The sequence below is a fragment of the Scatophagus argus genome, chromosome 20, assembly GCF_020382885.2.
Source record: "Scatophagus argus isolate fScaArg1 chromosome 20, fScaArg1.pri, whole genome shotgun sequence".
NCBI lineage: Eukaryota > Metazoa > Chordata > Actinopteri > Scatophagidae > Scatophagus > Scatophagus argus.
The window spans coordinates 12,327,846-12,353,541 of record NC_058512.1 but is presented as its reverse complement, the minus strand read 5'-3'; the positions used below and the strand labels follow the sequence as shown (position 1 = coordinate 12,353,541).

General features: G+C 40.8%; 1 protein-coding gene across 2 annotated transcripts; it reads right to left on the bottom strand.

Moving 5' to 3' along the window:
- Window positions 1-7,134: 7,134 nt before the first annotated feature.
- On the bottom strand, window positions 7,135-25,478 carry LOC124051475 (calcium/calmodulin-dependent protein kinase kinase 2). Of its 2 annotated transcripts, XM_046374885.1 has the most exons (18): window positions 25,122-25,478; window positions 19,683-19,979; window positions 18,971-19,312; window positions 17,542-17,589; window positions 16,611-16,664; window positions 15,303-15,354; window positions 14,992-15,125; window positions 14,332-14,368; window positions 14,096-14,117; window positions 13,906-13,994; window positions 12,757-12,956; window positions 12,506-12,559; window positions 12,330-12,403; window positions 12,062-12,149; window positions 11,664-11,795; window positions 10,915-11,018; window positions 10,705-10,758; window positions 7,135-9,877 (listed from the first exon to the last, which is right to left on the bottom strand). In XM_046374885.1, the coding sequence occupies exons 2-18, from the start codon at window positions 19,911-19,913 to the stop codon at window positions 9,805-9,807; spliced, it is 1,788 nt and encodes a 595-aa protein (XP_046230841.1). In that variant the 5' UTR covers window positions 19,914-19,979; window positions 25,122-25,478; the 3' UTR covers window positions 7,135-9,804. The 2 variants fall into 2 exon arrangements, with proteins under 2 accessions (XP_046230841.1, XP_046230842.1); XM_046374886.1 differs by lacking the exon at window positions 10,705-10,758 and having other exon boundaries at window positions 25,122-25,474.
- Between the last annotated feature and the right edge of the window lie 218 nt (window positions 25,479-25,696).

The window sequence follows — 25,696 nt, the reverse complement described above, 5'->3', positions numbered from 1 at the left end:
ACAAAGAAAAACCCTGCTCCAGCAGTAGATGAAGAAGGACGAATGATGCCTGCTGCCAGGGAGTCATTGATGCAAGTCTCCATGACTTTTCTTTCGGACTCAGACAGAGAGTACGGGCACCCCTTGGGAGGGGACATACCAGGCAGGTGATCTACGGCACAGTCGTATGGGCGATGTGGGGGTAGAGACGTGGTTCTGGCTTTACTGAAGACCTGGCAGAAATTATGGTATTCTGGTGGCACCCTGGTGAGGTCAGGTGAAAAACTGGAGCTGAAGCTTGTTGCAGGCACCTCAGATGACAGGAGGAGCTTCACTTTTGAATAGTCCCAGTGGCTCAGTCGATGTGAGGGTTGTGAAGGCGGAGCCATGGATACACCAGGAAGAGTGGCAGGCAGGAAGTGGGACTGGACTGTTTTGTGATGATTATGACAAAGCAGCAGGTGAACAGGAGAGGTCTGATGCGTGACGGTGCCCAAGATGTGTCCATCTAAGGCTCTGGCAGGAACCGGATGAGGTAAGGGAACCCACCCGAGCCCCAGCTGAAGGATCACTTCCTCATTAATGATACTGGCATCAGCCCCAGAGTTATTGATAGCCAAGGTGTGAGGGCCATCTGGAAGGAGGCGGCTACTTTGGAACAGAGGTCTCTGGCTTTGGGGAAGTGACAGGACAGTTGAGCTCAGGGTCTCCCCATCTACTGGTGAGCTCTGGCTTTTTGCTGGAACAGTTGGAGATGTAGTGTCCCGTTCCCCCACAATAGAGGCAGAGATAGGACTTGCAGTGGCGCTCCTTCTCTTCCTGGGAGAGTGAGGTGAAACCCAACTGCATGGAGAAGAGGCAGGTGCAGGAACAGAAGCCGATGCTTCAGAAGAGGGAACAAATCCAACTGACGAAGAGAGCTGCGAAAGTTGGGCTGCTAGCTGTTGCATCTGTCCAGCTAATGCCACTAGTGCTCATCCCCAAGTCAGCAGCAGCAGAAGCAGTCATCATGGGAGAGCAGGGCGCTCTCAATCGAGGCGACAAAGTAGTGTAGGATTGAGATTGTGTGGGTCCATAGCTGGCTAGATTGTACTGTAACGGGTATAGAGTGAACAGGTGAGTATGGGCAGGCAGGGAGAATGTGGGACTCGTGAGCCGGGTAATTGTCCAAAAGTTCTCAACAGGCTCAACGAGTGCAGGGGAAGGGAAATAGCTCAAACTCACTGCTGATAGAAATCTTTCTGAAAAGTGGTTCAGATGAGGGCTGAGTGTGGATCCAGACCTTGAGGCAGGGTTGATGGAGCTGTCATTGTGGTCTCATGTTGCTGCAGGACGCCCTCAATCGTCTCAAGGCGACTAGGTGGTGTGGGATTGGGATTGTGTGCTGGATCCATAGCTGACCAGATTGAACTGCAACAGGTATAGAGTGAACCCAACTGCAGCACAAATAAACCAGGTTTCACATTTAAACAGTCTTTATTCAGCAGGAACACAGTTATCCAGAAGATGCAGAGCAGGTGATTATGGCAGGATTTGACCCCTGGTCTCCCGTGTGCCAGGCAAGCACGTTACCACAGAACCAACAGGGCAGACACAGTGTGGGACTCGTGAGCAGGTAATTGTCCAAAAGTTCTCAACAGGCTCAACGAGTGCGGGGGAAGGGAAATAGCTCAAACTCACTGCTGATAGAAGCCTTTCTGGAAAGTGGTTCAGATGAGGGCTGAGTGTGGCTCCGGACTTTGAGATGGGGCCGATGGAGCTGTCATTGTGGTCTCATGTTGCTGCAGGACGCCCTCAATCGTCTCAAGGCGACTAGGTGGTGTGGGATTGGGATTGTGTGCTGGATCCATAGCTGACCAGATTGAACTGCAACAGGTATAGAGTGAACCCAGCTGCAGCACAAATAAACCGGGTTTCACATTTAAACAGGCTTTATTCAGCAGGGGCACAGCTAACCAGAAGATGCAGAGCAGGTGAGTATGGCAGGATTCTAACCCGGATCTCCCGTGTGCCAGGCAAGCACGTTACCAAAGAACCAATGTGGCAGGCAGGAAGAATGTGGGACTCATGAGCAGGTAATTGTCCAAAAGTTCTCAACAGGCTCAACGAGTGCAGGGGAAGGGAAATAGCTCAAAGTCACTGCTGAGGGAAGCCTTTGTGGAAAGTGGTTCAGATGAGGGCTGAGTGTGGATCTGGACCTTGAGAAGGAGTCGATGGAGCGGTCATCATGGCCTCATGTTACTGCAGGACGCCCTGTATTGTCTCGAGGCGACTGTGGTGTGGGATTGGGATTGTGTGCTGGGTCCATAGCTGGCCAGATTGTACTGTAACGGGTATAGACTGAACCCAGCTGCAGCACAAATAAACCAGGTTTCACATTTAAACAGTCTTTATTCAGCAGGAACACAGTGAACCAGAAGCTGCAGAACAGGTGAGTATGGCAGGATTTGACCCCTGGTCTCCCGTGTGCCAGGCAAGCACATTACCACAGAACCAACAGGGCAGACACAGTGTGGTACTCGTGAGCAGGTAATTGTCCAAAAGTTCTCAACAGGCTCAACGAGTGCAGGGGAAGGGAAATAGCTCAAAGTCACTGCTGATAGAAGCCTTTCTGGAAAGTGGTTCAGATGAGGGCTGAGTGTGGATCCGGACCTTGAGGCAGGGTTGATGGAGCTGTCATTGTGGTCTCATGTTGCTGCAGGACGCCCTCAATCTTCTCAAGGCGACTAGGTGGTGTGGGATTGGGATTGTGTGCTGGGTCCATAGCTGGCCAGATTGTACTGTAACGGGTATAGACTGAACCCAGCTGCAGTACAAATAAACCAGGTTTCACATTTAAACAGTCTTTATTCAGCAGGAACACAGCTAACCAGAAGATGCAGAGCAGGTGAGTATGGCAGGATTCGACCCCTGGTCTCCCGTGTGCCAGGCAAGCACGTTACCACAGAACCAACAGGGCAGACAGGGAGAATGTGGGACTCGTGAGCAGGTAATTGTCCAAAAGTTCTCAACAGGCTCAACGAGTGCGGGGGAAGGGAAATAGCTCAAAGCCACTGCTGAGGGAAGCCTTTGTGGAAAGTGGTTCAGATGAGGGCTGAGTGTGGATCCAGACCTTGACACAGCGTTGATGGAGCTGACGGCACCAGAGGAGGTGAGTTGGCGAGGTGAAGCTGAGCAGGAACCGGTTGAGTGCCAACCAGCCACAGGCAGATGAGGAATGGAGAACAGGCAGGCAATACTTGTAGTCAGGGACAGAAGGCTGGTGATTACCAGGGCAGAGACGTGAAGCAAAGGTCAGACGCAAAATGGATCAACACCAGGTAAGCAGTCCAGGAATAAATGCTGAAGAATCAGGCATGAGAGCAAAGACAATCTGGCAAAGAGTGAGAGGAGTGAAGCTGCATATATACTGGCTTGATTGGAGATGGTGAGCAGGTGGCAGCAGCAGGTGGAAGCAATAGAGCTAATGAGGGGTGTGGCTGAGCAATAGAGCTAATGAGGGGTGTGGCTGAGCAGTAGAGCTGATGAGGGGTGTGGCCGAGCAGCAGAGCAGGAGAGGGGCAGAGCAGACTGTGACAATTACCAAGATGAACAGAAAGGGAAATATGTAGCAAAAACACCACAAATTCTGAATTATTTTTTCTTCTGTGCAAATCATTATGCAAAACTCATTATGCAAAACAAGGCAGACAAGGCAGTCCTGATTCATAAGAAGTAGTTTTAAGGGCCTTTGTATCCATGTCCCAGAAATGCCTTGATCCCTAATCTCCATGTACTTTGTTTGCTCTCTGCTTTGTGCGCTCTGCTTTTCCACCTCCATCTCTGCTTTCTGTTCTCTACTTGAATGAGAATGGTGAATTAACATTGAGTTTGATATGCAAAACAGAGTTAACAAACATCGAATACAGTTAATATTAATTATATTAATATTCAGCTGCAAGCTGTAAAGACTCCCTCCAAAGAAAAGCAGATTGTTAACCTTGTTAAACACTACAGAGAGTTTACAGCTGGTCATGAAGCAGTCTCAGTTTAATACTAATGCCTCCATATGTCCTATATAAGTAAACAAGACCATCAGCATGAATATGGCCTATTTCTATACAGTCGGTGGGCTGAAATCCCTGTGAAATGGTATGTAATGTAAAATTAGAACATTTTTATGGTGGAGTGCTGAAGATGAATTGAGTCTTACAGCATGAGGAAAGAAGCTGCTCTGTAGTTTGATGATACAGCAGTGGATGCTTCTGTATCGCTAGAAGGCTGATGGAGGAATGATGGCTGATGCTGGCTGTGATGGTGACATATCATACTTGGAAATGTTAGTAACTTATTTTTTCAACAAAATTATTGTTACCAAGGCTTGCTTGTCACCGAGGTGTATGCAGTGCACCAAAATAAAGTTTACTTTGGTTCAGCATCAGCAATTTACCTATTAAAAATTAGTCTTTAAGGGTTTAATCAAAGCCAGGATTCAAAGATGCTGTCATTTTAAACTGTTCTCCTGACACTTTAAAGGTCAAAAAGCATTTCTGCATTGCACCTCCTGAGGCTTCTGAGTGCAGTGACTTTTTCCTTTAAAATTAAACAGCACATTCTGTCAATTGTCTGTTTATCACCAAAGCTTTAATAAGTCATACGGTTATGATGGGAAAAAAAAATACCAATGTCTTGTGTTGCATGTTTAATATCTTAAACTTTCACCATTCACAGGAGGACTCCACATTATATTTTTTAAATTGCTAATCTTTTGTAAGATGACTTTGTACTTCCTTTAGAAATACTACATTAAGAAATACTGTATTATTCAAATGCAATAAGAACAAAGTCTGACTTAGAGATGGTGTTTCCCATTATTAATTTCTATTCAGTAGCTATTTCCTGATTGAGGTTCTTTCTGCAAAAAACGCGCCTTTAATTTTCTTGACTTGTGTCAAGTACCTCACTTGGGTTCTCGCTCTCTTTTTGTACAAATATTTCACAGAGTCCTTTAGTCTTTCCAAGCGCAACACTGGCAGCGAGTTAATTTAGTCTACTAATTAAAAGGCTGCTTTATTCTTTATACTCTCACTCTTTTTTTAATCTCTGTCTATGTCATGATCTTTTTTTCTCTCTTCTGGAAGCCATAGATTTTTGCCAGTTTTAATTCAGCAGACTACAGATGAAGGCAGTAATGGAACAAGGGGTTACCACTGAGCTAAAGCATCTCACCTGCAGCAGTAGGTCTAAGTGTGCAGTTTTACAGAATGCTGAGCTAGCCCTTTGTTTTGTTGTTTGTGTGCATTTTTCTTCTGCTCTTACCTCTGCTAGCCTTTAGCAGGTAAACAATTAAACTGAGCATGAAGAGTGAAGGCTCAGATTCTGTCACAATCAGCACTTCCCCTTTGCTGATGTGGGGTTTTAGGCTCTGTTATGTACCCCTGCGGGGGGACATAACACCACAGTTCAAGACCTGAAATAGCTTCTGAACTGCATTTACACTGTGTCTTATAGGACGAACACTACATTGTTCTGCACTGACGCTTATTTATGATGTGCTTCAGCCTTTGACCTTTGGATTATTTATGCTGATGTTTTGTCATTTTTATGCATCAAACAGGAGTTCCTTTTGAAATTGCGTTTCCATTTGGATGCTATGCGCAGAAATAATTTTGTCCTGTAGTTTTCTGGCATAATATTGATGGTGTGTTTAATTTATATTAACTTGATACTTACATAAAGTTATTTTTGGTGTTTATAATAGAGCAAGATAAATGATTAACAAGAAGCAAGAGAACAGTAAAAAAAAATTAAAAAAGTAAAAAAAAAAAAAAAAAAAGCTTCAGTACCTAAAAAGATGTACCTGATACCTTCAATTTACTTGTTGTACCACAACACATGAGTGTATGTGTGCAAGAAAGATGGGTAGGGGTATAGGGGAAGAGAAAGAGAGAATGAAGAATTAATTATCTCTGTATTTTGATTAAATTATGTCACTTAATCATCTCAACTTGAAGGAACATGCAACCTGCCAAAATAATTGAGAAACTGAAAGATATTCCAGCCAATGGTTTTCCTCGTGGACAGATGAACAGACGTGGACAGATGAACTGCAGTGCTATGAAATTAGCACAAGAGGTCAGTGTCACACTTCTTTTGCAACTATGTGAGAAACCTCCACCTTATGTTGACATACGTTAGTCACATATTTTTCACACCAAAGACTGACAAGTGCAGTGTGAAAATCAGGCAACACAGAGGATAAGGGACAGATAAAACTTCCTGTTTATAAAGTTTAATGCTACTATCACCAGAGTATATAGAAATTAAGAAAAATCTCATCTCTCAATCTCAGTTATTTTAAGGGAGATTTAAACACAACCTAATTGTTAGGTATTGGTATGTGAATGACAGATTTGTGATCAGATTATAAATGTTTCTATAAAAGGAGACAAAATTTACTTCTCATATTGAAACATTAATTAAATGGCCCTGGTGACCCAGAGATGTAATAAATGTGTTGCATCATTACTATCAAAGAGAATGTAAATGAATTTAATTTCGAGCCCACAAACCGCTGGAGCATTCTTGGTGAAATGATTTTAATATTACTTCAGCAGCATTTCTCTTTTACCAGATACTGAAATGAGAGAAATCCATATCCATTCAACTATGTGACTCATGATTAGGTCAAATATTTTTCTCACAAACAATTTTGACCTCTTTTGGTGAATTCGCTTGAAGTCGGCATCTAGTGGCAACTAGAGGAGCTACAGCTTGTCACAAGGGTATTAAGTGCCTTTAAACACAGAGGATTCCTTATGTAACTATGAATTTTTTTTAAAAAAATAGATAAAATACTGTCAAAACAATGAGTTGTGCATTTAACTTTAAAACCACTTTACTTTTTTCACTTTTTAACTTTATAACCAGTAAATAATGCTCCAATTTATCTTTTGAACATGTTTAAGAATACGTTTTATATTCTAATATGTTTGAGTGCATTCAGTTCAAAGTGAGTGGAAGACTATAGCAGGAAATTTCATGTTGACACATAAGCAGCAAATCTGATGTAGCTTAGAAGCACTCAGCTTCTGAAATGTTATGGGGCACAACACACACTAGTGGTCTATTACTGGAACTGCAGCTTAATAACATTCAGACCAAAAAAACATTACACAAAGGCAATAATATTTTATTCAAATGATGAACAACATACAGTATGTATAGAATAATTACTTCAAAGGTCCCATTTTGTTTTTAAGGACCTCTCATGCTATAACAATACAGTGTTATGTGTTCAGTATGTTGGCATGCATTTAGGGGAAAAGAGCCCCCAAGTTTACACTACAAAATGCAAAACCATGTCAACAATAAAGATTAATCACTGAGCCTGGCCCTTTTGACTAGAGTGGACAAAGGCTGCATTGAAGCAAACTACAGGTTTAAATATTATATGTATAAAATATTTGTTACAGCTTTTTTGTGGCTTGCACTGTCACCCAAAATGTCCTTCAGTTCATTCTTGTTTGTCACAGAGGGCAAAATATTCACACCAAAGGGGAAGTAACTGTCTTGTTTTGCTCAAGATAAAAACTGTATGTTAAATAACAATATCTATAGCAACTTACAGTATAACAGAGTGTAAAAACTTTCATAAATGTGGAGAGCATGACACTAATTGAGACATTTCTGCAATTCATTTTCTGACTAAATTACGCATGTTAAAAGATCATATGGCTATCATTAGAAGAAGAGCATCCTTGAAAAAGCACAGTACAATAATGTTTTGAAAATCTTGATCCAGAGTGACTCCCTCAGTCTGCAGAAGCCTGCAGCCGAGAGAGCAGCTTAATTAGATCTTTGTGGATAAAACATCGGCTAAGCAAAAACAAATTCGAATCAGTCAACCACATACAGCACTCCTCATCCTGCCACTGAGTGTGCACACTGTACTTGACAACCTGCCACGGCGTACCACTGCACCATACAGAGAGAGATACATCATATGCATAGTACTAGTCATAAAAAAGACAAACATTTCAGAGTGACATGCAAGTAGTAAGAAAAAAACTCCAAAGTCCCTTTCTTATAAGTTCAACACTTAATTGCTGCAGTAATTAGTGTGTGGAAGCATTAAATGTTATAATCAATATTAAGTCAATATTCTATGTTAGAGACAAATCAAGGGACCTCAGCTATACACTAAAATATTTGAGAAAATGAAGGAGTGAAAAGGAGCTAATTTACTGCTTTGGGAAACTTGGGATGAAACACATCAATAAACAGAAATGTAATAATTAATTTGAAATATTTGCAAAGTGGCCTACCCCTCTGACCAAAGATGACAACAGGATTTAAGCTCATTACCTCTACAGATACGTCATGCATAGATTTGTACAAAAAGTCTGCAGCTGCACTATGCATACATACATAACTTGGGTAGCCTGCTCTAGTCGCTCAATAACGAACAAATAGTTTAAAGGTTTGTTTTCTTTAAGTTACCATCCTGTACTATATATAAAAAAAAATAGACATAATTGAAGTTTTTGGTGTCCTAAAAATGTGCGGTTGTAAAATAACTGGCAATTTGTTTTTTCAAATACAAAACAAATAAAAACGAGTAAGAACATTCACAATTTTAACTTGAGGTTCCATAGTCATTATTTCCTGTTTTGAGTCTACATACAAAGCTCCACTTTGTGAAGCAAACAGTTGAAACATGTGAAACGTATCACAACACACAACCATATCCGTACAAGCAACCAGAGAGAAAAAAAGAACTATTTTATTACTATTTTATTAATAATTTTGCACCCACACATTCTGTTTTTCTTATGTGCATTTGGTAGATCAGTACTTTCATTGCTCAACTGTTGCAACTCTGTGAATTTATAAATATAAAGAGGGAAAAAGCATAATTGATCACTTAAAAAAAGATTGACTAGAAGCTCTAGCTTTGCAAAAGAAAATTCCAATTTCTCTATGCTATCTTGTCTACAGTGATGATGAATTTGATTGTTCACAAAGCACTACATTAACTGTTTTTAAAGCTTTCTATTGATTGTAGTAAAAGGGAGCCCCAATAAGCCAGTGATAAGACTAAAAAAAGTCAAATGTGTGTCTATGAGCGTGCAAATGCTTATAAATAGCTTATATAGTGTTTGCATTGGGAAAGTAAACACATGCATTCAATGAAGTAAACATTTTTCCACTCCTCTTTTGTATTTTGGGATAACTGTACAGATTCTTCATTCTAAAATATGTTACAAAACTGGGCACTGCTACTCTGAAGCAAGCAAAGTGGACCAGACAATCATGGTCAATAAAACCTGCTCTCCTAAAGAGGATGTGGAGCTTATGGTGAACACAAACTAGCCCTCCCAATAAACCATCACCTGTTACCGTGCCCTGTGTACCTGAAAGAATTGTCAAGTAAAGACAAGGAGAAACACATGTAGCTAAACTACAATGAAACACAAAACTGTACAGTTGAAGCCTGAGACAAAGCATGCCAAACTACAAATGCATGCAGGACAGAGCGGGTCGGGCAATAAGGGCTGAAGACAGGTTCAAGGTTCAGGAGGATACTCTCCCGGAAGGTTCCCATCTGACGGTCTCAACTCCTGCAACCCTGAACTGAGCTTTTTAACAGGAGAGAATGGAATAAAAGCTTCAGCAACATAGTCAAAATGCCTTGGATTCTTAATTTCTTCCTTTTTCTTTGTGTCCACCACACTTGTCCACCTCCCGGGAAATGTACATAGGTGTAGACTTCCAGTATAAAACTGTGAGTAAAGGGGTGGCTGCAGGCAGGCAGATGCCAGCGGACATTTTAAACCCACTGCATCAGGAAAGAGCTTCATCCTCTCCCACGTAGGGCAGGTCTATACTCCTCATGCCATCACCACTCTCCTGTTTCCTAAGTAACACACCAGAGACACGGCATTAGTTTTAGCACCGCTACAGGCCTGCTGTCAGAAAAGAATAAGCTGCTGTTAAGCTAAGATTAGGAACTCAACCCATCCATTTAATTGTTACATAATGCTGGGTGACGAGCATTATGGAAATCTTGCAAACTGTTGGAAAAGTTTACATACATTCACAAAGACATCAATTTACAGGCATGACCTTTGGTTACCTTTGCAGAGTGGCTCATGCAACTGAACGAGTCCCAACTTAAAGATAAATAGCTGCTGTGGGCACATGATTAATTAGACAAAAAAATGCAACGTTTGACAGCATCAGAGAGGCACAGATTCAACTGTGTTTTCCATGTTTATATATGTGGAGGTATTGTATCTCCCTGCACTACAAATCAGCACTATATTATAATGCCAATCAAATGCAACCCCAAGTATGACTGCCAAGTTGAATCAATGTCTGACAATGTCTATTAAACTGGATTGCAATACAGGTGTTCACAATATACTGTCCATTTCCATAACATTGTGCATTATTCTAAAGATAAGGTGTTTACAATATAGTTCTTAAAGTATTTAATCACATTTGTGGTCACTTGTCATAACCCTGTTCATACAAGAGAAAGTACAGACTCAAGAGTACAACATTCCTGCAGATGGCTTGTCCAAACAGTATCAAACTAACACAGGATAGTTTACAAACTTGATGCACAGGAGTATTTGACCAGCAAAGCCATCCTGAGAAATACAGCTTATATCATGCTGGGGGTCTTAAAGTAAACTCTACAATACTAGAGCAGGCAGGAGTTGTCTCAGAGTTATTTACCTTCTTTGGTCACAATGAATGTAGCAGTACCTCACTTTGCCTGCTCTGCCTTTCCTGCAGGGCAGGACAGGACAGGGAGGAGAGAAATAGTAACAGGATACTTGACAAACTACTTGTCAAACATTAGTTGACTATGCTAAGAGGACCTAACAGCTCTAAACAGAGAGACAGGGACAGGGACAGGGTTTAGGATCTGTAAACAATCCTTACATGAGCGTTTGCCCCGGAGTACACAAATTGCTGCGGTCTTCTTTACGGGACCAATCAAAGGGGTTCCCGAAGGAACGCTTCCTCAGCATGGTTCGCACCAATATCTGAAAAAGAATAGTGAGGACAAAAAATACAATGTTGTGTTGTTAAACCATGGTGGGATTAAAGTACGGTAACATCAACGGCTTGGAGGTTTGATGTATTTTGTATTTGTACATTTGAACTTAACTCCAGGAGTGGGTATGTGTGCTCATAATTAATACTGCCTTTCAACTTAAGTACTAGTTAGAAAAGCTTGAAAAACCAAGTACTGGAAAGCACTTCAATTCATCTCAAACTTTGATATGTTTTCTGCATTAGGCATTAAGTACCGTAATTTATGAAAATAAACTGAAGTAATTAAATGAGTCATACATCTTCTCTAGTGCAAAGCGCAGATAGGCCAATCAAGTAGGTGGTAGTGATGCAGTGACTGTGTTGCAGGATGGTGCAATGTGACTGAAAATGTGACTGGAAAAAAATAAAATAAAATGAATTGAAGTATATGCAAAGCGTCTGTCATAGTATTACAATCATACAGAAAAATATCAATTAAGTTGCTTGTGGCAAATGCATCCTTTCTGTCTCAATAAAGATCTGACATGTCAGGTTTCATCCCCTTTCAGGGTAAATGAACTGAACAGAATTTGCACCTACCCATGTAAAAAACAAATTAAGACCTGGGCACACCTGTGACATTCATTACTTACCACTGTAGCCAGGCTGGGGATGTGTTTGACAGAATTCTCCACCTCCTCCTCGGTCACCTCTATCAGCATACAGCAGTTGTCATCCTCCGGAGGAAGAGGCTCAGCTCCGTGCCGTGTCACCCACGGGTGCACCTGGACACACATGAGACAAGAACAAAGGAGTTTGTAATGTCTCTTATTCTGGTTCCAAATCACATCTTTTTAAAGTAGATCATTTTTCCTTCCAAACCATAAAGTGTTTGTACTGCTCCATGGCAGTACAGTGTCACTGAGGCCTCTTCCTGGACAGCACAGCTTGCACTGGCATGTTTCTTCTCTCTCTGAAGTTATGAATTTAACGGTGCGTTTTTGTAATAATAAATGGGTTTAAATGCAGAGAAACCAGAATCTACGTTTACCTTAATCTGTGGGATTGATATTCTCATCTCTGGATTCTTATCCAGCATTTTCAGCAACAAATCTTTGAGATCATCTGAGATATCAGCACTGTTGGTACAGAAAAAAAAAATCACATCTACAGATCATATTACATTTGAGTAAAATTTGTGGCCATCGAAATGTGTCTTTAAGTGTACTTTTATATAAACAGCCATTTAATTATGTAAACGACAACCACTGGGCAGTGGAAGCCTTTTGATATAGGATGACTGCAGTAGCACAACTGACTGTTCAGGTAACTCCACAGGTTGTGTCTTGATTTTCTGATGAAGACTGAGAATGCGCTCATCCATAAATGGACACTGTGAATGAAAGAAAGGTTTTGATTTCAAACACCAGCAGACTGTCATTTAGTAGAAACTCCCCCAAAAATGACCAAATTTATTGTATCAGCACACACTCACCACTCCAAAGACAAAGCAATAAAGGGTCACTCCCATGGCCCAAACATCCAAGGCCTAGAAAATGATAATGGTTTCAAGTTATGACATTGTTCCCTCTGTGTGTGGTAGTACACAAGAAATATTTGGTCCCAAGAAAAATGTAAAAACTATGGCAGCAAATTACACGTGAATAATAAATACTAACAAGAAAAGCTTCTTGCATTTTGGAAAATCATCCCTAGAGGGCACTGGTTAGCTAACTGTTCCTTCACCTTTCCGGAGAAGTTCTTCCTGGTCTCAGAGAGTGCTTCAGGAGCGAGGAAGGCAGGTGTTCCCACTGTGCTGGTCAGGAGAGCATCAGCCCCCTCAAACTGGTTGCTGACTCCGAAGTCTGCTATCTTAACGTGTCCATCTTCTCCCACCAGCAGGTTAGAGGGTTTGATGTCTCTGTGAATGATCTTCTGGTAATGTACTGTTGAAACAGAAAAAGTTTTTTTTACATTACAGCCACAAGATCCCATTTGAGGAATCCTGTCTATGACAGGAGATGATAATGTTCTCTTACAGTTTGGATTTGGCGATGGAGAGGGTTCTTAAAATAACCCCCCTTTTAAAAATAAATTCACCTTCTGAGAATTTGAATTTTTAATCGTGAACAAATCAGTTGATGGTGCAACAGGAAGCAGTGCAAATTTTATTCAACAGGAAGTTGAATAACCATTTCAAAAAGTTGTATAAGCACTGGTCTTTGTCACTTGCGAAAAAACAAACAATCAAACTACCTGCAATGTGACTACGATTGTGATTACTAATTATGAGAAATAAACGAAGGTTCATACTGTTTCAGAGTCCCTGGTGCGTAGCCCTCCCTCTCCTTCCCTCAGTACTAATCTCCTAAATGACCCTTTGTGCTAAATCTCTTCCCCTGTGCTGAAATGCATTAAGAGCCACTGAGATGATGTGAAATGAGCCTTGTAGGTGGCTAGAGTCAAGAACAGCACAGACAAAGTGTTGTGGGACTGTGGGATGACAGCTGCTCTAGACACAAAAGAGTTTCAGCTTGATACCCGTTTATGATATCATATCTAAATTCTCCAAGAAGGTCAAGTTTGAATTGGAAAAACACCAGGCATACAACAAAACATTTTTACAATGTAGCTTGGACAACTTGAAAAGGAATGAGTTTCCTTTACATTTAAGCTGAAATCTGAGCAGAACTGATATTAAACCGCTGCTGAAACAATAATGAATCAGCTTTAAATCAGAGTGTATCCAGATGTTCGAACAAATCATCTGAGAGAGAGAGAGAGAGAGAGACACACACACACATACACATTCATAATGGCCCAAATTTGTGATGCTCTACCATGCAGTCACAGGCTGAGAGGAAGAAAGAGTAACATAGCGTTTGGGAGACTCACAATATTCGATTCCCCTGAGCAGATCTTGGAAGTAAAAGCGTGACTGGTCCTCACTGAAAGGTTTAGCTGTCGGCACCTCCATCACAGCCCTGAACACGTGCACACACAGACATTCAATTAGAGAACATAACCAATGAGATTGAACTCATTCCAGTGTCACAATCATTACCATAACAGAGGCTCAGCTTACCCTTGCTTTACCAGCTCAAACACTGCGACAGAAGACACAGATGAGGTTAGTGGTGAAAGCTTTTCAGTTACCAACATGTACAAACTAAAAAACAATTTAGATGAGTTTCAAATAACTTTCTTTTTTTAAGTGCTTTATGCGAGACTGTATGTTGTGTTGTGTTATGTTTGTGTCTCTGTGCATGTGTGTGTGTGTGTGTGTTGCTCTGAGTCGCTGGCCGTCTGGCCACTACGTACCCATGTACAGATGGTCCTCGCTGGGGTCATCCAAAACCTGGCACCAAAATTCAGAGAAATGGAAATGAGTAAACGCACACAGACATACACATGCACAATCTTCTGTACACAGTAAAAAACGGATACACTTCCACTCTGCTCTTTCTAATAATTGCATACAGATTGTTTTCTGTGATGTTAACATGAATACAAAGCTACAACAATGTCACAGGAGTTATAATGCAGTTTATTTATGTTTGAGACTCTTTAAAAAGAGTTATTTTTTTCCCTAAACTTTGTTCCCCTTAGTACAGACATGTAACAACAAGACACAGTCCAATTTGAAATAATGGAGACTGTTGCTTTGATCCTTGTTTTCCCTTCCTTTCATGACGCTCTGCTGAGGCTTCTTTCCATGTTGTTCCATTACCGAGCTGGCGACCTACCTTTGTTGCTCTTTAGAGAAAAGAGCTGCAGTCAAAAGGCTCTTGTGTACTGTTTTATGCTCTGATTTTTCCCTTCACTCTGATAACTGCACTTACTCTCCCTGAAGTGAAAGCCACTGTAGATTGGAAAACTTTTCATTTTTGAATCTATTACACAATAGCACAATGTAGATTTAAACACGTCGGGGTAAAATGTATCAAAAATAAATGGCCAAAACGCTTTAACAACACTCACTTCTACTAGTTTCACCACATTAGGATGGTCTAGCTTTTTTAGGATAGCAATCTCTTGATAGACCCGCTCCAGAGGTCCTTTGGGCTGAGGGGGGCCTTCAGGGGCTGCTTTGGCTCCACGAGGCGGGGGTCTCCCTGAGAGAGGAACAGTGTGGGTGGGCAGAGGTTACAGGGGAGACATGGATAGAAGGACAAGATAGGACAAAAAGAGAGAGTTTCAGTATTGGTATACAGTGTTAATGTAATGCTGGAGCATTATAAGAGACTGTGCTCTCTGCTGTGTTAACCATCTGCCCCTGGCTCCAGACTTACGTGGGAAACCTGCCTGCCTCATCAGTCTCTTCTTGGACAACACCTTCATCGCCTACAGGAGAAAACAGGAGATGGATTTGGATAGGGAGGAGGATAAGAGACAAGGGAAGAAGGGGAGGGGGGAGGCAAGTGGGCGAGAGATTCAGCGAAAAACAAACAGAAAGGTAGACGAAAAGAAGAGTAAGACACAGCAGAGTGAGGTGATGCATGACTGACAGTGCACCCACTCACACACCTACAGATGAATATCCCTGCTTCTCTCTCCTTGAACAACCTTTGTGTACCGAAGCCCAAAGAATATAAAAACTAGACTTTTACACTGGCTGTTCTTGTTGCCAAGCGTGCTGCAAAACAATTGAAATGCAAGTATTAGACATTACCTCATCCTTTCTTATTTAAAAAAATTACCACAGAAAATATTGCCAAACCCACTAACAATAATGTTCAACTGTAACTCCCAAAATTTACTTGAGACACTACATTTATAATATATATAATAGAGGGATTAATCACACAAGTAAAAATCTATCTTGTTTTCTGATTCAACATATACCTAAAACAATAAAGGGACTCATTTCTGAAGCTAGTATTTCTGGCAAGCTGCCTGGTATGTCACAGTTATGTTGCTAAATAAAAGAGCATTTTTCATTGGTTAGACATGCTTAGATACAAAATAAAAGATGCTTTCAAACACATAATCCAACAATGAATTTTTTTACTGACGAATCATAAAGCTTGAGCATTCTCGTACTGAATTGATTTGTCTTGGCTCCCCAAATTATTTAAATATCATGTGAAAGTTAATGGTCTACTGCAGGTACCAGGACAGCCCACACTCGAGCCTTGCAGATGTCAGTCAGAGATCTCTATGATTAGAAATTGTTGTTGTGACATTGTTCGCTGAATATTTTCTCTGTTCAGGGCAAAGAGATGTTTCTTTAACAGCCTCGATGCTCTCAGTTACTATGGGAGTGATATAATCACTGAATGTGACATGTGGGCATTGTCACTTGGGAGGACTATTAAAATAATCCCCATGTCATTGTCTGTTAATATCATGCAGCTTAATGAGAACTGCAGTAATACTCATGAAAATCATACAGAGAAGCTCAAACTGAAGGTTTATTACAGCTCAGGAAGGCCCAATTTTCATATCTGGAGGTTTCAAATGAAACTGCACTGGTAAATTTGAAGAGGCTTGAGGCTTGATTATTACAAGGATTGCATGTCTGTGTGTGAAAAGTGAAAAAGAATGAGAGAGAAGTGAGAGAAATCACATCTGTATTTGCGTGTGCATGAAGAACTCACATAGTACGTGTTGTCATCCTCATTGTAAGCCAGCTTGACGACACCATAGGACCCCTGGGCCGGGAATAAGTAAAAGAGAACAGAAGCTGTCAATTCTTGACATGAAAAAAAAAAATCACACTCTGTGCAAAGCAAACTAAATAAATACAAATACACACAGGAACACATACATACACGGGGGAAGTGCGTGGGCTCACAGTGTAAACTGAAAGAGTACCAGCTGCTTCAAAGTGAGAACAGAGAAATTCAAATCATCTCTCCCTCTCTCTTTCATTTTTGATTTCAGGCTAATTAAGGAAACTGGATCTGGTTTATGCTATCAAGCCTCCCTGCCCACACACAGGAAATTTGGGATAAAAACTAGGCCCAATTAGGAGCCTGTGTGCACAAATGTATGCTCAAAAAACAAACAGAGAGAGGAGGGGGGCAGATCAGTCCCTGCTGGGGGGAGCAGATTGCAGAGCTCAGAGCTCATCCTACAGTCTCAGAGATGATCTGATAACAGGAGCCTCTCCAACAATCCTGAAAGGCTCTAATTGTCTCAGCTGAGCACAAAACCATGCAAATTAACATGTCTACCTACATGCCGAACTTCACGTTCTGTCTTATTAAACCTACAATCTACCATGGGCACACAAGTATGCACATCCACTCACACACACACACACACACAAGCTTGTAGCCACTAAGCCTTGCACAACCCTTAGAGAGCGCTATTTTTACCAGCCTATCATCCATCTTCCAACTCTCCTATGGCCTGGTAGTTTACACAGAGTTTGGGAAATGAGGACAGCCGGGAGAGAGGGATATCAGCGGCTGTTACTGCATGTCCTTGATGATGAGCGCTACTTGACAGACATGCAGTAGGCGGAAGGAAGAAAATGGAAGAGTCAGTGAAAGGGAGCAATCAGTGAGTTGTCTCTGATGGTACCTTTCCAATCTCGTCTTTCAGCTTGTACTGGTTGAGCTGAACACAATCCTAGAAGACAGGGAAGCAGAGGAGGAGAAAACTGGTTTGTTCTCAAATGAAATCACATCAGTTAAGATACCCTAGATACATCACAAGTGTTCTTACAAAACTGGCTTTTTCTAAGAAAGCCATGTGAAATCCTGTGAATTCAATTTACCTTTGATTACTTTTTCTATTTTAGATTTCCATTTGAAACAAAACCTCATAAGTGCAGTGTTTTGCATAGTGTGTTCCCAGGGGTGCCCAATGTTTCCACACATTTTGTGCACTTTTCAGTATGTCAGCATGACTCTGCAATCGCTGTCCCAGTTCTATTTGAGATTCAAAGGTTGTTATATTTTCCAGTTAATCAGGAAACAACTCATCAGAGGTATACCTTAAAATTACAAAATAAAGACCAGCATTTTACCTAAATTTTGGAACTAATCCTAACTGCTAATCTTGTGGGAACGCCTGAGATTTCAGAAGTAGTGTCTGTTGCCCAGTTCAGTGGTATCTTTTCCAGTCTTTAAGCATGTATGTCCATTGGATTTAAAACAATGAGTAATAGGAAACACAGACACTCTTGAGAACAAACTGAACCCAGCCTGCAGAGAATGATTCATGCAAACAACTATGGATGTAGTGACTGGCCATGTCTTCATTAAAAATATTGAATTTGATTGATGATGCATTTATGTGTATATAGTATTCAGAGGAATTACATTGTCCAACAGCCTTATGTCACACTTTTTATTAAAAAAAATTATATTTTTTTCTGATTGTATAATAGCAAAAACATCTATCGGGTTCGGAATACCACAAAGGAGAGCCTTTGCAGCCTGTTGCCTTACCTACAGTACATGACATTTACAGGTTTCTGCATCTATGTGTAACAGGGTCACAGCTATGATCTACACCTACTGAGACTATAAAACCTTACCTGTGTCCACAAAGTTCAGTCTTTACCAGTGTGCTGCTGCTTTTAAGACAAATGCACATATAGTTTTGCTTACTTCACGAAAAATATGATACTGATATTTTTAAAACTAACAAATGTTCCAGAGAAGTACCTCTGTGCGAGCCAGGCTCTGAGCATTAGTTAGTTTGTTCATTCATGTGTCACGTTTTAAGCAATCCACAGTCCTTAAGGTAATACTTTGGTCAGATGGTGCAGATACCACAAATTATATAATTACAATGATTAATGTACTGGCTGTAACCTCATATTGGCTCATTTCCTTTAATTTCTTTTTCATCTGTTCAGTCATGGACAATCACAACTGACTAGTTCTACAAAGGATAAATATTAAAGTAAACCACTGATGTGTGGCAAAATCAGCCTTACAAGGCTTTAAAAAAAATAAAAATCCATAACAATGGAACCATGCGCCTCAAAACTTGACCATACCTGCAGGTCTGTGATGGAAACACTGTGAGACTCCACAGTTGGCCGGCGAGGCAAGCGTGGAGAGGAGTGAGGTGATGTGATGGGCGAGTAGGGCAGTGATGGGTAAATGTAGCGCCCATTGAGTCCGGGGGAACTGCAGGGTGATGCTGTCGTTTGGGAGCGTTCCTGCAGAGATAGTTTCCTGTCTGACAGGTTTAACCTTCCCCTTTGCTCTTGGCTTTCGGGCAGCAGAGCCTCTGGCCGGCCAACTGTGTGGGACAGCAGGTCGCAGGAAGGAGTCCGGAAAGGTGGCGCCACAGAGCAAGCTGGCTCAGGTGTCTCAGAACTGTCCATTTCTTCTACCTGAGATGTTTCACATTTACATCACATTTATTTTCCTTATTGTATTTTCACATAGGTAAGTCTATGGGTGGGTATTATAGAATGGTGAATATGTAGTAGTTCCTGATTTTAGGTTGAAATGTATTTATGAGTGTAAAAAACACAAATGAATACATGTGACACCAAGTGAAAGTGAGAACATTTAATTCTTCCATGATCTCAAAATCATTAAAATAAAGTGTCAACTTGATAAGTCTGAAATGAGGTCTGGAAATAAAAAAAAAAAAAACAATGGCCATGTAACATAAAGCATCATTTCATTTGGCAGAAAATATCTAATCAGGCTCAATTTCCAGTACTTAAAGTGCTACCTGATTCTGTTTCTTCTTACCTCCTCCTCCCCAACCTCTCCAGGTGGTCTGCTGGGTTCATACTCTGTGACCACGATAAGGGACTCCATGGGGTCTGGGGAAGGCGTCTCAGAGTGGGTGTTCAAAGGTGGAGCAGGACAGCTGCACAGCAGATCCGGCAGGGGCTGTGAGGGCTGTGCTGGCGGTGCATGACTGCCGCAGGAGGCTGGCGGCTCAGCAGAAGGCCAGGCGCTTACGTGACAAGGAAACATGGTGCCTTTTCACAAAGACTGACAACCGCTGCTCCATCAGGTGGGAACCTTGGAGGGAACTGGTTCCTAAGACAGGAGAGCAAATTTCAGAACAAGAAAATGCAAATGGAGAACAGTTACTGGCCATTCAAACATCTGCTGCTCCATCAGGTTTAGAAGCTCTTAAAGGGTACAAAATATTAGGATAGCATAATTTGACACGTGCACAGAACAAGCACATTCTGATTTACCTGGGCACAATCCTTAAATGGCTAGAAGAGTACTACTCTGATAAAATTTTAGTGACAACAGTAAAATTACAACCCCCTGCCATCTCCACCAGCTACCTCTCTCAGCTACATTCTTCTCCACAGTGAAGTTATGAGCTTTCAGTGGCCAGTTCACAGAACCATAGTTTGTCTTCTGAGAAAGGGTGCGTCACAATTTTTCAGCATTTTCTCCTCTCCCTGAGGAACATGACTCCAATCTTGTGCTTTTGAACAATCAAGAGCACAAGCTCATGATTGGCAGTTTACTGGATCTGTATATTTTACACACAATGTGTAAGAAGGCTAAGATTACCCCCTTGCTGATAAAGCTGATCTCAAGTGCAGGCTGGTCTCTCTAATACATTTCAAAATTTGCCAAAGCCTTGAATTTCACCAAGCAAAATAATCTACTTGATTTAAATACATCTGTTTCAAGAACAGGAAATAGGCAGTCCCAAAAAACTGAAGTGATAGTAAATTTGAGATCAGCCTCTTCTACTCTTTTTTTCTTGAACTCATGTGTTACTTTACACACCTATAGTCTTGGTAGTCTACATGGCTTTGGACAAAGGACTATGCTAAATTAATAAATTGTAATTATAATGGTAAGTACTAGTGTAAGTTGTGAGGTAACTGGTCTGCACATGCTGACTATAATGTCAGTTAATGACATACAAGCCACAACTCTTCTAGAAAAAGACACAATTTCCTGCTAACACTGGTCTCACTGGCAGAGCATATATATGGCACTTCTCACTTACGTTTGGATTTATGACCCTGTCTTAAGACCAAAGTGACAGAGGAGTTCAAGGCCACACATAAGCAATACCAGCATCACGCTTTGGTACTAATGTTTCAGTTCAACACATAAAAAATGACTTGGCAACCAAAATGGACAAAACTGGAGGGAAGCATTTACAAACAATACATATTTTGTATGTAGGAAGAGCTTATATCAATAAACACAACAGCCTGGTCTACCTTAAGTATCCTCCCTCTATCAACTCAATGGCCAGTGTATTTCTGTCTGTTTTACAGCTGTGGCCATGCATGAACTGACTAAAAGCAACTACAAACTGGGATTCAAGATGAACAAAAAAACGGACTGTAACTGTGTCTTTCTTGCAAAGTTTGACAAAATTTACATGTTCAACTAATGTGTAATTACTCTGCACACAGCTGTAACACAGAGTTTGACAGGCCAACATGAACCAAGTTGTGGGTGTAATGATAGGATGTGGGGAAAAACAATCAGAGATGCTGTTCATTAGCATAAGTAGACACAGCTCTTTCCATATGAAACATCCGTGGAGTCTGGACTTTTTCCACACATTCAGTTAAGTGCTAATTAATGCATGCAAACACGTCTAGTATCACAAACTTCAGCTCTAAGTGGACAGATTTGATGCATCTATAAAAGCAATGGCACAGTCTGCTTTTCAAGTCAGTTATACAACATGGTTAATTATCTGTACAGCATATAACCCAAACCTTTTGTGCATAATTTCAAGAGGGCCATTTACATCTCCAATTCCACTCAGCTTATTATCTGCTCATTATCTGTGAGAGGAATGGAAAGAGAGAACGAAAAGAGAGAAAGAAGAAGACAGAGAGATTCTTGATTTCCGTCATGGTTTTGACAGGATTGTGGCACTGTCAGTGTGTGGGAGCTGAGTAAATCTCACAGATACAGGAAAACAAGGGGAAGGCATATGAAAAACAAGACCGTGAGCATTCCTACCAACTGCAGAATGAAGACCATGTGTGGGAAGAGATACCCACTCCAGGTGGGCTCTTTTAACTCAACTGCCAGCCTTTATATAGTAGGACTTCATAATATAGATTTTTTCCAGCCATTATTGATGGCTGATAATTACCTGCTTCTCATGGCCCATGCCAATAAAATAACTCATTTCATTTTATTTCCTTTTTTTTGAAAAAGAAGTTCATATCCTGTAGTTAATGTTTTTAGTTGAAGAAAATAGGTGGGCAGAGATTGATTTTTATTTAATATTCCATAGCTCTAATAAGAGCTGTTCTGGTTAAACTAGAGAACTTTGGCCCTCCTCTCTGAACCCTTGTGAAATATTTAGTAAAATGTGTCTTCCTTTGAAACTGCAAAAAATGTCCATACAGGCCATGACGTATTGGTCTGTTTAGTCTACACCTTCACCTACTGTGTTGGAGTGGGTAGTTACTGCACTTGTTGAGTCAATGAAAGATTATCAGCTCTGTTGTAACTGGAGTTACAAAAAAAACAAAAACAAAAACAAATCAAACTGCTTCTTAAGCCAAATACCGTTGACAAAAATACCAATTTTATCATTATGCTTTGTACATGACTCTGGAAGCCAATCTGAGTGGAACACTACGAGTGCCAGTGAATGAGAGTGTAACAACACCAGGGGACACCAGGACAAATGTAAAACAATGTGTTTTTATTTCTTGCATTCAACTTTTCATTTTGTTTGTCTTAAAATTAAATAACAATTTTTGCCAGTCTCGTCCGGAAAGGCTAGTGAAAACCTACCCAACCCTAGACTTATAACTAATACGTAAATGATGTAAACTCACAAAAGAAAGAAAGAATCACCACACATTTACACCTACATTATTGAACCAAACTGTTTCACAAGCAGGAACTTACTTCCTGGTCTCCTTGACTGCCTGGTCTGATCTGATCTGTGCAGAAAAATGTAAAGATGTGACCCTGGAGGAAACTCACAATACACCAGCTTCACTAGACTTTTTATATCCAGAGAAGAGAGACATCTTACCAAGCTTGACCTAATTTGATCTCAGCACACATCAGTGGCCATTTCCATTCACAAGAGAGTTTTCTGTGCCTTTTCTTAGTCTTTACATGATATAATCACTCACAGCAAGGCACATACTCTCCCTGAAGGATTTGTAAATTTGCCCTGAACATCAATCAGATAGTTAATTTTGTCTTTTGTGGTTTAGTCTCAGCAATCATTACCTGGCCAGCAGGATTTGCAGCAGCATGACAAATCAACAAAATGCTCCTGAATGCCAGCTGAGTTGGTTTCTGGTTCATGTTTTTCAGGTGTCAACAAACACGATTTGGGAAGTGACTTTATGAAACTACAAACAACTCACTGGTCAGTTTTAGTTATGAGACCCACCTCTCATCCCAAATTAGGGACTGCACACAAGGTAATGATAACAGAAGCGTTCAGCAACAAAAGTATCAAATCCCTTCTTGTTTTTATCTAGGCTAAGCACTATAGTTAAAAATAAACCTCCGTCCTTGATGGGATGAAGCAGCACAGCCCCCAATGTCTTTACATTTTACAGGCAAAGATATTTTATATTATAGATAAGGGAATTGCTGGCTAAAGCTGTAAACTTCCTGATCCCTGATGATCACAGCAGCTAGACCAAGAACAGCGGTTAGATTTGAGTCTCGTGAAAAATCAACAGATGCTGCATTGCTCCAGATGCCATAGTGTGCCTCTCATCATAACAAAAGTCACATGACCTGACCTTCACTATCAGGGCAGGATGGGAGGGGGAGAGAGGACTTAACAGAGCTCGCAGGGGGTCCACACCATGTACAACATTAATAACAACATAGACACAGTCACATATACAAGTACAACACAGGGCCATCTGGAGAAGAGAAGGATCCCCAGCTTCATTAAAAGATCAACAGGGTAACCCTGTCAGTGACCTGCGGAGCAGTGAAAGAGATAAGCCCCTGTAAATGGAGGGATGACCATCCTCGGCCAACTTCACTGTAGTGTTATCACACAACACAACTGTGCATTACTGAGAATATCAAATATTTAATGGCAGGCAAGACATTTCATTCCAAAATAAACTGGGCACTACTGTGAAATACTCTTTGGAGAAGTTAACCCAAGTGAACCAACCAAGTCATGGTTACTAATGGGACGAAAAATGATTTCTTCAATCAACTGTCAGATGATAGGGAAAAATGTCCATCACAATATTCAAGAATCAAGGGTGACATCTTTAAAATGATTAGAGTGTCTTGCTAACAATTAAAATCACAGTGTCACATTTGAGAAACTGAAACTGTCAAATGTTGGACCAGAAAAATTCATTGACTCGATTATGCCTACGCTGTAACACTTGTGATTAGGTACAGTAATGTCAACAGATCTACAGAATCTAATATATGTGATCTGACAGAATACTGGACATCCACAGGATAGGGAAATGTAGTCAACTATATCAACAGAAACCATTTATCTCTTGCAGATTTCTTTCAGTCCTCCCAGCTCACTTTAAGCATCTGACATGCCATATATTTAACACACCATAGCCCTTAAAATGTAAAAATTCTTTTCATTCACTTACGAAACAATGGCTTTAAAACATTAAAACTCTCGAAATGTTGAAAATATTTGAAAAGAAATACATTAAGAGAACCTACTGGACCTACATGACATTTTAATGCAACTTTGGATTCTTAAAAAGCTCTATAACGTTGCATAATAACAATAAAAAGACAAGATTGCCCACTGCATTCCACATGAACATCAATTCACCTACAGCACTGATACTGAACGTTAACACAATTTAAGCAGACCAAGAATCCCTCCTGACGCCACATCGTTTTCAGCGTTAGTTAGCTAACAACTGGCAAAATGATGGTTTAGCTTTCCTACTACACTAACGCTAATGGCTAACTTCTCATTATTAAGAACTGTCACACTGTTAGCATTAAAACGAGTTACCTCCTTATGTTTTCAACACTAACGACTTCGTCTGAGGTCCTACCAAGCTAATTGAGCTCCAAGCGTCAAAGCCAAGACAGATGAGCTAACGTTAGCAGCTGCTTCAGCTGTCAAAGATACAGATGTTGTTGGGCAGGAGTCAAGGATGCTAGTGCGACAAAGTGACGCCCGATGACAGCGCTGCAGAAGACAACAAAAAAAGCAAATACTACTCAGGAAACATTAAACCTTACCTTAACTTGATGCCTGATACCCACAAGTCAGAACTGAGAGGTTCCTTCTCCAGCTGTGGTGTAAGAAGTGCCTGTACTACGACAGCTAGCTAGCTGATTGAGAAAGGGAGAGTAGCAGACTGATAACCGATGTTGTGATGGACCAATCCAGCTGAGCACACGGGTCCCGTGCTTCACACGGAGGAAGTGTTGGGAAAACAGTGTGGTAATTTAACTGTTTTCAGTTTCAGCAATGTGCTTCACAGAAACCTACTTCCGCGGAGGAGGTGTAGGTTAGCTGTATGTCTAACGCTAACACACGACCTCAAAATGAAACACTTCATGATTCTTGGGGGTTTCTGCTTTAAGTACTTTGTAGCCGCTTGGCTCCGCCCTGTGGTGCGTTGGGGAATTGCAACCTGGGATTAACGTTTTGTTTTTTTGTTTGTTTTTGTTTTTTAAAAAAACACTTTAGGTGTAATCAGTTAATTATACTGTTGGGCAAAAAAACCCACACAAATTATGAGCATCATAATACCCAGGTCTAAAAATATCATAAATGGTCAAGTTCAAAATGTTTTCAAACTTATTTTCTA